We start from the raw sequence: 12,563 nt of genomic DNA on the forward strand, positions 1-12,563 counted from the left end.
AGTTTGGGCATGAGTTTTTGTATTAAAGCCCGGCCCAGCCCTGTATTTTGATCACCTTTACTTCCGAGTATCAGTCCTGTATAATTCTAGTGTAGCACACTAGCACGCCGTATTAAAAAGCCTCAATATTTCAGAGCAAAACAGCCTCATAAACTTTGTTTGGTTTGTAATTCATGAATGTATTGATGTAAAATAAATGAACCAATCCTTAACAACACACCCACAAAGGCTACAATTTGTATGCAAACTATTGCAATCGCGAGTTACAACCATGACTCAGTGTAGTGTTCAAGTATGTACTCCTAATCAACCACATCCTGCTTTGTAACAAGATGATGTTCTTCCTCACTGACCTGTTCATCACTAAATGTACACCAACCTCTTGATTTACAGAATTTCATAAGAAAATACCACAAAATCCCAAGTAAAGTCAACAAAGCACTCACAAAAAACACAGTTCTATTAGCAACTACCATGACATAAACAAGAAACACAGATGGTATGAAGCACATGATCACCAACCCCACCATCTCTAATGGAACTCGGTACGGCCTCTTGACAGCTGGCATCTTTCTTCTCAACCAGAGAAACGAGGCGAACTCGAGCAACATCCCCAAACTATAGAGGAAGTTGACAGATGAGATTATGTCAGTGAAGTTGAGGTATGAAATAGCAAGTGCTATGATCATGGAAACTAGAATCCCAACCCAAGGAGTATTGAACCGTTTAGACCGAGCCCCGAAAGACCTCGGAACAATCCCGAGATCAGCCATACCAAGAAACTGGTAAGCACAGCTGCTTAATTGAGCTTCAAACAGACCTATTACTGATAAAACAGCACCAATCTCCATCCAAATCTTGAGCCATTTCCCAGCAATGATTTCGGCAGCATCAGCAAAATACCCATCAACCCATTTCTCTTGATCAAGAGGAATTGAACCAGTAGCAGCCAAAAGAGGCACCAAATAACCCAAACAAGTGAGAATCCCAGCTGAAAACAGAGCTTTTGGGAAAGTCTTTTGAGGATTTTCAACTTCCCCTGCTAAAGTACTTGCATTATCCCAAAAATTCAAGTTCCAAAACAATGTATTGAAGAACAAACTCCAATCCCTTTTCACACCTTTCTCACCTAAACTCATCCATCTTGTAGGATCAATATTAGGGATTGAAATCAAAGACATGACAATAAATGGGAAAAGTGAAGCCACCCCTAAAGCTACTGAAGTATACCCAACAATAGTCAACCCAGTATAATTAACAAATGACAGCACAAAAGTTGACATCAAAATTGCTAAATAATGAGGAAACCCAGAAGATAGAGCAGGAATTACCAATTTCAGATAGTCAATGCAAAGAACAGGATAAGAAGCTAGATTGATGACACCACTAAGGAATTTCCAGAACCCCATTTGAGACCCCCAAAAGGGCCCAAAAGCCTTATGAGCCCAGATCACAAATCCACCGTTGCCGGGAAAAGTGGTGGCGAGCTCCGCCGTGACTAACGCCTCTGGGATACTCCATATGAATGGGAAGATAAGGAAACCCAAGATGGCTAAGAGTGGGCCGGCTGATTTTACTGAGGGCTCTTCGCCGTAGGGCCCACCGGCGACCTCGAAGTAGATGAGAAAGATTAAAGGGAGGAGGGCTAGCTTTTTGGGTGATTTGGGGTTGAGTTGATTGCCATGATTGGATTGGTGTTCTTCCTCATCATCTTCAATGATTGAGAAGGATGGAGTGGATTCGGATGAGTTTAGGGAGGAGAGAGAAACTCCCATTATTGTGGAATTTGCATTCGTTGAATTTGTCTTCAGCATACTACAAATACAATTTTCCTTTTGGGTAGATTTGTGGGGTCTGTCTTCGGAAATCCAATTCCAAAGATCCAAACTTTATGAACATCTCATTATGGAATTGCTGTAATATTGCAATTTGCAACACTATGAATCTATGACAATGTGTAAATCTTGTGATTTTTACAAAAAATGGGCAGTGTAAGGTGGAGTAATCTGTAAATGGATACATACCATTAAGACTTGAGGATTTTATAGACTTTTTTGGTGGCCATTAACATTTGATTCATTTGTAGACTTGTTTTTATTGTTTGCTTCATTCCAATTGTTTTGTTTATGCAGTTATGTTAAATCCTATAATACCAAGTTGTGAACCACATATTTACCCTACATACTTTCTCAATTTCATAATGCTTAGCTTACATTACCTACGTACATATATATAGTCAAGTAATATCTTATTAACATCTCAATGTATATAATTACAGAGTATAAAAGAGAGCGATTTTCTTCAATAATGCTTGAAGATTCGAAAATTCTCAAAGTGCGCTACTTTTTCACTTATTTCCCACTCTACCGTCCACGTCAGGAAGAAAGCCGGTCTAATTTTTTTATAGAATCTACAATAAACCACTATCTGAAACAACGGTTTAAAGGGGTAAACCGCTATCTGAAATAGCGGCTTATATATTTAATGAACCGCCATGTCAGGTAGCGGTTAACCCCTTATGATTTTCCTATGGTTCAGAGTTTGCTTATTGGCATCTTAATTAGCCACATTGGGTGCCGATTGTTAACCCTGATAAATACGCTCTTCCTACTAGATGCAATTAAGGAGGTGCATCCATGATCAATGAATTTTCCAACCTTCCACCTTGAGGACAGGGTGCGTTTTTGGGGGCGGGGTATTACAATGAACTCACCTGCTCCACACCCTTGATCAGTAGCAACCAACACCCAAACATAGTGGTGGCAACGGTTTGGTACAATTAAAGAATGTTGCCTTATTACCGCCACTTTTGTTGTCCTCGTACTTTGGTTAATTACATTTGTCGGAGGGAAGAAACTAGAATCATCTTGAGAGTATAGTTTTGTATCCCAAGCCTTGAGCTTTCTATCAATCAACAATCATCCTTCCTCTATTTGTGTGTGTTCCTGTGTTTGTTGAGAAATATTGAAAATGTTTGGTGAGAAATTAGTAGAGTGCTATTGTACTTTTATGATAGGAAGGTCCAAACATGGCTTACAATCACTGATCAGTCTTATCATAACTCATACATTTCAAAGTCAAATTCTTTGATTGAGAAGCAATAATGTTGAAAGGCAAAAACTTTGATTAAAAAGCAAGAAAGCTATATTTACCAAAGTGTCAAAAATTTAGAACCACTAATCATCTAATCTGCATAATATCATGAATAAACTTTGATTAAAAAGCAAGAAAGCTATATTTACTACTACATAAACTGCTTCTGCTGCTGCTGCAATCAGTCTTCTGCTTGAATGCTGCCGAAAACACACCATTTCTTCGACTTACACAGCTTCATGAAAAAGAACCAAGCAATTCCACCAGCAGTCATCAACCCACTTACAAGAAACACCATTTTAGTAGCTATAACCATTATAAACACCAAAAATACTGATGGTACCAAACACATTATCACCAAACCAGGCAACCCTAATGGAACGCGGTATGGCCTCTTTAAATGCGGCCTCTTTCTCCTCAACCATAAAAACGAGGCGAATTCCAACAACATCCCTAAGCTGTAAAGGAAATTAGCTGAAGAAATCAAGTCTGTAAAATCCATAAAAGAAACTGCAAGTGTGATTACAGTTGATGCTAATATTCCAACCCATGGTGTGTTGAACCATTTTGATCTTGCAGCACAAAACCTTGGCAAAAACCCAATATCTGCCATCCCCATAACTTGGAAAGATGAACTACTCAATTGAGCTTCAAACAGTCCAATTGCAGACAAAACTGCACCAATCTCAACCCAGATTTTTAACCATTTCCCAACAATCATCTGTGCAGCATCTGCCATAAACCCTGTTTCCCACAAATTCTGATCAACAGAAACTGCACCAGTGACAGCAAACAATGGAACCAAGTATGCCAAACAGGTGAAGATCACTGCTATAAACAGTGCCTTTGGGAATGTTTTCTGAGGCTTATCAACCTCACCAGCAAGTGTACTAACATTATCCCAGAAATTCAAGTTCCAAAAAAGTGTATTCCCAAACAAATTCCAGTCCTTTTTAACCCCTTTTTGACCTAAACTAAGCCACCTGTGAGGCTGAATCTGAGGTATAGCAACCAAAGACATGACAATAAATGGAAGTAGTGAAATAATTCCAAGAGCAACAGCAGCATAACCAACAATAGTAAGTCCAGTATAATTCAAGAATGACAGCATTAATGTTGAAATAGTTATTGCTAAATACCTTGGTAACCCTGAACTGAAAACAGGAAACACTTTCTTCAAGTAATCAATGCAGAGAACAGGAAATGAAGCAATGTTAATCACTCCACTTAAAAATTTCCAAGTACCCATGATGGATCCCCAGAACGGCCCGAAAGCCCGCTCAGCCCATATAACAAACCCACCGTCACCCGGGTAGGCGGTGGAGAGCTCCGCCGTGATCAACGCCTCAGGGACACTCCAGATAAATGGGAAGATCAGAAAGCCCAATAGTGCTAATAGTGGGCCAGCTGCTTGGACTGCAGGCTCCTCACCATAAGGCCCACCAGCAACCTCAAAGTATATCAGGAATACAAGAGGGATGAGGGTCAACTTCTTATGACTCCCGCCACCGCCGCCAACACCACCGTCAGCGGTGGTGGAAACAGGAAGTTGATCTGAGACTGCTACAGGTTCTTCACTGACCATTGTTATTTTCTTGGGTTTGGGGTGCAAATGTTGAGAATATGGATCAAAACAAGAATTCCTGTATATATGAAGTAGGATTCTAGCAAAAAGATTAAAACTTTATTGCTACCCCAATTAAAAGTATAAAACTTTAAGATTATTTAATCAGAATCATGTGCAAAACATGATATAAGCTATGGTTTGAAAATATTAAATGTGATTTGTTTGTTGGGGTACGGAACAAAAGTTGTATTGGAGTGAGCGAAGGAGTTATAAAACTTTATCTATGGAGGAGAAAATAAAGATATTGATTATTGACACTTGCAAGTTGGTGAAGAACAGATGTGTTAAATGGATTCATATGGGAAGTCCTTAATAAGTTAATATAAGATAGAATAATGAAGATTCTGATAATATTAAATAGTTATGTAATTATATACAAATTACTGTAGAAGATAATATTGTTGCCTTGTTGAGAGATACGCAATCTCTTTGTAATTTGTAAATGCCGGCTGCTGATTGGTTTCCAAGATAAAAAAAAATTATTCTTTTTATTTTAGGGTATAAAATATTGAATCTTTTAAGCATAGATTGTTACCGTAATTATGAATAATAAAATAATATAGTGGAGGAGTTTTGTAGCAGTAATTCGTGGACTAATTGTTGGACTACTAGGACTTTTGTAACGTAAGAGGTGAGACTCCTTTTTATGGTGGTGGTTGATTCTTGATTGATTGGGATTCCGTTCATATTACTACGGAATATGGGTGCTTTATCTTTACCTTAAAATAAATAAATAAGAAGTTTAAGGTTTAACAAATACAGATAAGTTGCAATCGAGTCTTATATGATCAATAAACTTTAGGTTTAACAAGTACAGATAAGTTGCAACTATATCTGCTTTGTACACTTAAATAGTTAAAAATATATGGGGTTTCAAAAAAGAATCGCCTCGATTGGACTCCGGTGTGAAAGTTATGCTAGATAGCTGCATGCCTTCAAGCATTGCCGAATAAATGTCATTCAAGGGCGGTAGGGCCTTAAGGAGATCCCGATACCGGGTCCGAGGGTCCAAATTTGGTCAAAAAAAAGCGTGGATAATAGTCTTTTAGGGTGCAATTTTGGCAAATTTGGACATTTTCGGAAGCCGGTAAGGTTAGAAGTCTGGGCGCTTTCCACATACCTCATGGATCCCAGGAGGTCATATCGGTGCTTAGAACCATCTCCATGACCTCCTAAATGACATTTTATGGGACTTTTAAAAAAAAACGCATATTGCCGAATAAATGTCATTTCGGGGCCTTTACACCCGAAAATCAAAACCTCTTTTCCTAAAACGGGTCGTGACATGCCCGAATTCCAGCCCAAAAGCGAGGCTATGTGTGATCTGCTCTACTTTGTTCGTCAACATCAGTCCAACAGACGTTTTGTCCAAATTGTGCCCTCTAATTCAAATGATGATCATTTCAAGAAAGAAGGAAAGAAAGAAAAACTCCACAACCTTCCCCCCTCCAGTTGAGCTGAATCAGGTACTCAATTCATTCATCTCTTTAATTATATCATCATCCCATGAATTTATATCCTAATTTTGATCTGATTTCATTTGATTTGATCGTATTCATATGTTTGTTTGACAGCAGGAAACTAATAATGGAGTTTCACTGTAATCCCACAATTAATCATTCTGATGCACTCAGTTTTAACTTCCCAGTAAACCCTTTTCACCTTACAAGAAGAAATCTTCTCATTCGCCCGCCTCGCTTTCTTGTATCTTCAAAGAAAGCATCTTTTCAAGGTATACTTCAATTTATCAACTCATTCATAGTTATTTCATTGTTTTGACTGTTATTTTTGCTACAAATAATGTTATAATGTCCAAATTTACCATCTAATTCTACATAGATGCTTTGGATTTTGGATAATAAAGATTAGATTTATGCCCTTAACTATGTCTTCAATTGACACAAAACCTAGTTCTTAAACATGCTTTATATTACTTCTGCAGAAACTATACTGATGTCAAGCTCCTAGAATCAAGGAGTTGTAATTTTTAACATAGGCAGTTCTACAGACAACCTAGTTCTTGAAAGTGCTTTAGATTGGTACTGCAGAAATTATACTGATTTCTAGTTCCTAGAATCAATGATCTACTTTAATTTTCAACATAGTGAGTGTTTGGTTGGGTGTAAAATATTTTCCTCGCTTTCTTGGTTCTTCAAAGAAATCATCTTTCCAAGGTATACTTCAATTTACTAATTCATTCATAGTTTTTTCAATGTTTTGACTGTTATTTTTGCTGCAAATATGTTGGAATGTCCAAATTTACCCTATAATTCTACATATATATGCTTTGGAGATTGGATACTATAGATTAGGTTTATTCCCTTCGATGTTACACACAACCTAGTTCTTGAAAGTGCTTTAGATTGGTAAGGCTATGCAGAAATTATACTGATTTCTAATTCCCAGAATCAAGGAGCTATAGTAATTTTCAACTTAGGGACTGTTTGATTGGGTGTAAAATGTTCTCCACCAAACCATGGAGCCTTAGGGCATGCTTGGATTGAGGGTAATGTATTAAAGGGGTAATAAAAGTCAAACTAAGGTAATTGAAGGTGATAATGAGGTGATAAAGGCAACAAGCTAGTGTTGGCAAGAAGAAAATAAAAGGGAAGGGGAACAAATACCCTCTTCATGGAGGGAATAGTTACCCACCATCCCACTAGGGTGATTATTACCCTCATTTAGGGGGTAATTACTTCCCCCCTTCCTCCCTTCTCCTCACAACACCACCACTACCACAACTTCTCATCACAATACCACCACACTACCCTCCTTGCAACCACCTCAATTCACCTTCATTGTCCTTTTATTATGGTGGTTTGACTTTTATTACCCCATAATCCATTACACCCAATCCAAGCGTGCCCTTAGTAGTTGCAATGGTGAATTGTAAGGCTATGCCTTCAAGAGTCTGAAGAGGACTAATTCATTAATAATTATTTCAGTGTTTTTACTGTTATTTGTGCTGCAAATATATTGGAATGTCCAAAATTTCCGTCTAATTCTATATGCTTTGGAGTTTGGATAATATAGATTAGGTTTATGTCCTTAACTATGTCAAAACCTAGTTCTTGAACATGCTTTAGATTACTTCTGCAGAAACTATACTGATGTCAAGTTCCTAGAATCAAGGAGTAGTGTTACAGACAAACCTAGTTCTTGAAAGTGCTTTAGATAGGTACTGCAGAAATTATACTGGTTTCTAGTTCCTAGAATCAAGGAGCTATTGTAAATTTGTAATTTTCAACTTAGGGAGTGTTTGGTTGGGTGTAAAATGTTTTCCGTCAAACCATTGAGCCTTAGTAGTTGCAAAGGTGTATAGGGTATGGTAAGGCTATGCCTTCAAGAGTCTGCAGAAAGCTTTAGGTTATATACTTCCATTTTCGCCGTCTACTAATTTCAATTACTGCCACAATGTCTTATACTGTTAGTTATTCTTCCTGATTTTCAAAGGATTGTGTTATTCAGAACAAGTTTTTGCCTAGACTTTCAGGAATATGCAAAGCCTAGACAACTTTTTCCCACAGAAAAGCTAAAAACTTACGTGAATGAACCACCGGAAAAAACCCTCTCAGCTCTTCAATTAGATGAACCAAATTCTCTGTACAAGGTAGTGCTACGTACTAGTTCTATGTACGGGTCAGACCTAAGTGACCAGAATGCAGGAATACTTGTCTGTATAATTGATGAACATGGTGATTCAATATTAGAGAGGGTTCCTGCCATTCAAGACCATTTTCAGCTATCAGAGGATGCTGTCACGTCTGATGTTCTCCGCTTCCAAAGAGGTGCAACTGATGAATACATGTTCTGGGGACCAAAACTAGGAAGAATTCAGGCTATGTGGACAAGTCTTGAATCAGGTTGGCCTTTTCGGAATATGCATTAAAGGCTTTTTTCTGTTCACCTTATTTCCACTTATTTCAGGAAAAATAAGTTCAGATAAGTTCGGGTAAGATAAGGGTAGACCAAGTACAGTTCATAACTAAAATAAGATTTAATAAGTTCAGATAAGATAAGTGAAATTAGGTGAATAGAACGCACCCTTACCTTTGACAATTTTTTTACATTTAACTTTATTCTGTTTCAAGGTCAGGCAGTTGGAGATTAGGTGGTGCAAGTTTAACAATTATCAGTGTTTACAACCATCAAATAGAAGAACCTATCCCAAATGGGAGTGTGTATAGCAGTATCACCTACAATTTTGAAGTTGAAGATGTTTTGCTTGGAGAAGGGAGTGACTTAACAATGGCAGAACTTCGCCCTTGCCTTGTTACAGACCATATTGGGGATGATGCTGTCTCTATTATCATTGATGGAAGTTCTTCACTAAACGTGTCACGTGCAGAAAAGGGAATTATTACAAACGAAGACAGCATGAAAGAATATGCAGATCTTAAATACTCTTTGTTACTATATGATTCCATGCTAATTTTTACTGGCACCACCATTACATCCATCACTGTAGATAAGAGTACAGCCTTAGCATTTTTAACTGGGGGAATTGGTGGCTTCTTGTACCTTCTGTTTTTACAGAGGTCTGTGGACACATTACCAGCTCCTGAATCAATTGTGAAAGACAAAGGAAATAACTTCGACGGGGTGTTCGGAGGATTGAAAGGTCCAATAGTGGTTTTTGTAACTGCTTTTGCTATTGCAGTTTTAGCAACGAAGTACGATAAACCAGATTTCATACCAGCATTGACACCTAGAGAGATCTTGGCTGGAACGGTTGGCTTTCTTGCTTGCAAAGTTTCAGTAATATTGGCAGCTTTCAAACCCGTGTCAATGGGTATAGAAGATAATGATTGATGTATGTTTCTGATTTCTAAGCATTCGGCCTTGTTCAGGAGTTTAGGGTTCTGATTTCCCACTTCTTATGTACAGAAAACTCTGTTAATGAATACAAAGTACTATCTTTCAATAATTTTGAAGTCTCTATTCATTATATCCTGTTAAAAGTTCATACCAAGTATCTGTTGATTTTCTGTTTATACCAGTTCAGTGACTTTAGGTACTATGGTGAATGCCTTCAAGCCTTTTGGCACCATTCTGTGCCCGCTCTGTTGAGGTTTTGTTGGAAACAACTTTTCGACCTTCATTCAAGTAAGCCAGTAAGTTTGCATACTTGTTGCTGCACTAGTTATCATCAATGTCATCATGCTGAGTTTTTTGTTCAGTGAGCAGAAGGTCTGAAACCTGAATCGTATTCATATGCTGTCGTTTTAGGTTTATATCAAAGAATTTTGGACAAGATTTAGATATATGATCTTGATAACCTGACAAAGTTAGCATATTTTGTGATTAAAATTAAGACTTTTCCTATTACATCATTCATGTTCTGTCAATTCTTCTGAAACAATTATATGTATCAAAATCGAGGAATCAGAAACGTAATAAATTTTCCACCCATGAAAACACCTTGATTTTGGCACTGTTATGGTTTTAGTGGTTATACAATTAGCCCCACGCTTTTGTAATTAATAGTTAATGACAATTTGACCACCAATCAACCTTAAATCACAATCAGATTAATCAGGTGTGTGATAGTATGTGAATTGTATTCATTCGTCTTTGATCTCGACCTTTAACCTTAAAACCATAAGGATCCTCGGCATCCTTGGCATCTCCTTTGAAAATCAAAATCTGACTTTAAAACAAGTACTTCAACCTCAACTCAGATCAGAAAACTATGTACAGTTCATTAACCTTGCAGTTTCTGTATCTGCAGACTACCACAGGTACTGCACCAAAAAATGGCCGAACTTCGTTGATGCAAAAATTTAAGGTCAATAAAGCTCCTAAATTTGACTTACATAGAAGAAAATCAACAAGCTTTCTTGCTCTATCCAATAAGGGAATTGACCTCCTTGCTGAACTACAAGTCCAACAAGTCATTGAGAGACAGTCTAAGGGTGTGATTCCCAAAAAACAGACCCGTTTAGATCCTACCCTTCTTAGAGAGGCCTACAACATCTGCAGAAAAATCTGTCGGGATTCTACAAGCTATTATCTGGGTATATAGTTTCATCACCTTTTTACATTTCTTATGATTCTTAGTACTCAGCTGCAGACCTGTAACTCAGTTCATGCCGTTTTGTTTTGAATCTTGGTACAGGAAGTTTGCTGTTGACTGAAGAAAGGAAGAAAGCAATATGGGCTATATATGGTGCAGTCTCTCACTCTCCCTAAATCTAATTCCTTTCAACTGAAGCTAACCCTGGTCTAGCAAGATTTTAAGACCGTCTTACACAAGATTTTAAGACCATCTTACACAAGATTTTACTGATAATACTATGCTGCCCTGGTTGACAGCTTGGACTCAGAGGATTGATGAGATAGTGGATGGTCCAAATTCCCGTCTCACGGACTCAACTGTGTTGGATAGCTGGGAAAAGAGGCTTGAGGACGTCTTTGATGGACGCCCTCATGACAAAATTGATGCTGCCTTGGCTGAAACTGTCCAACGGTTTCCCCTTGACATCACGGTACGTTTCACCTAGCTACTCCAGTTATCTCCTTAGATTTCCTGTTAGTTTTGCTACACTTATCTTACTGTTAGAATATGCCTTGAATCAGTCAAACCCCTTACTGCAACGCCCCAACACAGGGATCACTTTACGTTATCTGTTATTGTACACTAGCTTGAACTGTATTGCTACTATGTAGCAGGAACAGTTGGCTTAATGACAGTTCCAATAGCAGGAATTTCACCACATTCTGTAAGTTCCACAGAAAGCATTTATGAAGCCGCTCTTTCCTTGGGTACCGCACTCCAACTGAATAACATCCTAAGAGATGTAGCAGAAGAGTAAGCTTTCTCTAAACTACTGTAAGGAACTTTGACCTGTGTTTGTGTTCATCCAAACTAACAGTGCCTATTTTAACAATGCAGTGCTTTAGTGGGGAGAGTGTACCTTCCACAAGACGAGCTCAGAGAGTTTGGACTCACAGACAGGGACATCTTTTCAAGGAATGTATCAGAAAGATGGCGAGAGTTCACGAAGAAGCAGATAGAGAGGGCAAGATACTATTATGATCTAGCAGAACAAGGTGTTTCTCAGCTAAACAGCGCTAGTAGGTGGCCGGTATGCAACTTAACAAACTTCTAAATAGTTATGAATTTTTGTGGATGTTATCAACCTGATCAAAAGCCGGGCCTTAAAATATGTCCATTGTGTCGGGTCGGGGCAAGCTTTGGGTTGTTTTGTGTGTCCAAAACCCGCTATTTCAGGCCAAAGTAGCGGCTTTTAGGCCATTTTCGGACCGGGGCTAAAAATTATGTCCAAAACCCGCTAATTTTCGGGCCAAGGCTAAAAATCATGTCCAAAACCCGTTAAATTTCGGGCCGGGCTCATGTTGATCAGCTCTAGAATGTTCTAGTTGCTTTGAATGGAAATTGAGTGTTCTTCAATCTGATGAATCTAGGTGTGGGCGTCATTGATGCTGTATCGGACAATCTTGGACAAGATAGAAAGAAACAACTACGACAACTTAACAAAGCGAGCAAGATTAGGGAATGCTGAGAAGCTTATGTTGCTGCCACTAGCTTATGCCAAAGCCACAGGGTGGTAGTACTAGTACCCAAGAACAGAACCAGTAGATTTCACTAATCCACCAATAGAAACACTGAAATACTGAATTATATTCAGTAAATAGAGTGCATTAGTGCTAAATACTGATTATGTTGTTCATAAGAAAATTTTCATGGTCGACTCTTTGATCATGGTAACAACTAGTTGCAAATATGATATATCATAATCAATAAAACAGAGACATACTGAAACTTCTACCAGTGAAAGATGCTGATTTTGACAATTTTAGTGGTTATCAGTACATTTAG

At 38.2% G+C, this 12,563-nt stretch overlaps 3 protein-coding genes and 1 pseudogene across 4 annotated transcripts; 2 read left to right on the forward strand and 2 right to left on the reverse strand.

Moving 5' to 3' along the window:
* Nucleotides 1-149: 149 nt before the first annotated feature.
* LOC110790462 (probable polyamine transporter At3g13620) lies at nt 150-2,037 on the reverse strand. Its single transcript, XM_021995254.2, has one exon. The coding sequence runs from the start codon at nt 1,812-1,814 to the stop codon at nt 303-305; it is 1,512 nt and encodes a 503-aa protein (XP_021850946.1). The 5' UTR covers nt 1,815-2,037; the 3' UTR covers nt 150-302.
* A 1,069-nt stretch (nt 2,038-3,106) lies between these two features.
* LOC110790463 (probable polyamine transporter At3g13620) lies at nt 3,107-4,928 on the reverse strand. The gene has a single exon (XM_021995256.2). The coding sequence runs from the start codon at nt 4,676-4,678 to the stop codon at nt 3,275-3,277; it is 1,404 nt and encodes a 467-aa protein (XP_021850948.2). The 5' UTR covers nt 4,679-4,928; the 3' UTR covers nt 3,107-3,274.
* A 225-nt stretch (nt 4,929-5,153) lies between these two features.
* LOC110790465 (uncharacterized) lies at nt 5,154-9,647 on the forward strand. Of its 2 annotated transcripts, none has more exons than XM_021995258.2 (4): nt 5,154-6,186; nt 6,295-6,452; nt 8,206-8,583; nt 8,817-9,647. In XM_021995258.2, exons 2-4 carry the CDS (start codon nt 6,308-6,310, stop codon nt 9,530-9,532), a joined length of 1,239 nt encoding a protein of 412 aa, XP_021850950.1. In that variant the 5' UTR covers nt 5,154-6,186; nt 6,295-6,307; the 3' UTR covers nt 9,533-9,647. The 2 variants fall into 2 exon arrangements, with proteins under 2 accessions (XP_021850950.1, XP_021850951.1); XM_021995259.2 differs by having other exon boundaries at nt 6,298-6,452.
* Nucleotides 9,407-12,492, forward strand: LOC110790426 (phytoene synthase 2, chloroplastic-like; annotated as a pseudogene).
* The last annotated feature ends 71 nt before the right edge of the window (nt 12,493-12,563 follow it).

The sequence above is a fragment of the Spinacia oleracea genome, chromosome 4 (assembly GCF_020520425.1).
Source record: "Spinacia oleracea cultivar Varoflay chromosome 4, BTI_SOV_V1, whole genome shotgun sequence".
NCBI lineage: Eukaryota > Viridiplantae > Streptophyta > Magnoliopsida > Caryophyllales > Amaranthaceae > Spinacia > Spinacia oleracea.

Excerpts from the sequence above, each read along its gene's own strand:
- LOC110790465 (XM_021995258.2), top strand. The coding sequence starts at position 6,308 with ATGGAGTTTCACTGTAATCCCACAATTAATCATTCTGATGCACTCAGT. Across the intron at positions 6,453-8,205 it reads AAAGAAAGCATCTTTTCAAG|ACTTTCAGGAATATGCAAAG; the intron begins GTATACTTCAAT and ends GTTTTTGCCTAG. Across the intron at positions 8,584-8,816 it reads GTGGACAAGTCTTGAATCAG|GCAGTTGGAGATTAGGTGGT; the intron begins GTTGGCCTTTTC and ends TTTCAAGGTCAG.
- LOC110790463 (XM_021995256.2), bottom strand. The coding sequence starts at position 4,678 with ATGGTCAGTGAAGAACCTGTAGCAGTCTCAGATCAACTTCCTGTTTCC.
- LOC110790462 (XM_021995254.2), bottom strand. The coding sequence starts at position 1,814 with ATGCTGAAGACAAATTCAACGAATGCAAATTCCACAATAATGGGAGTT.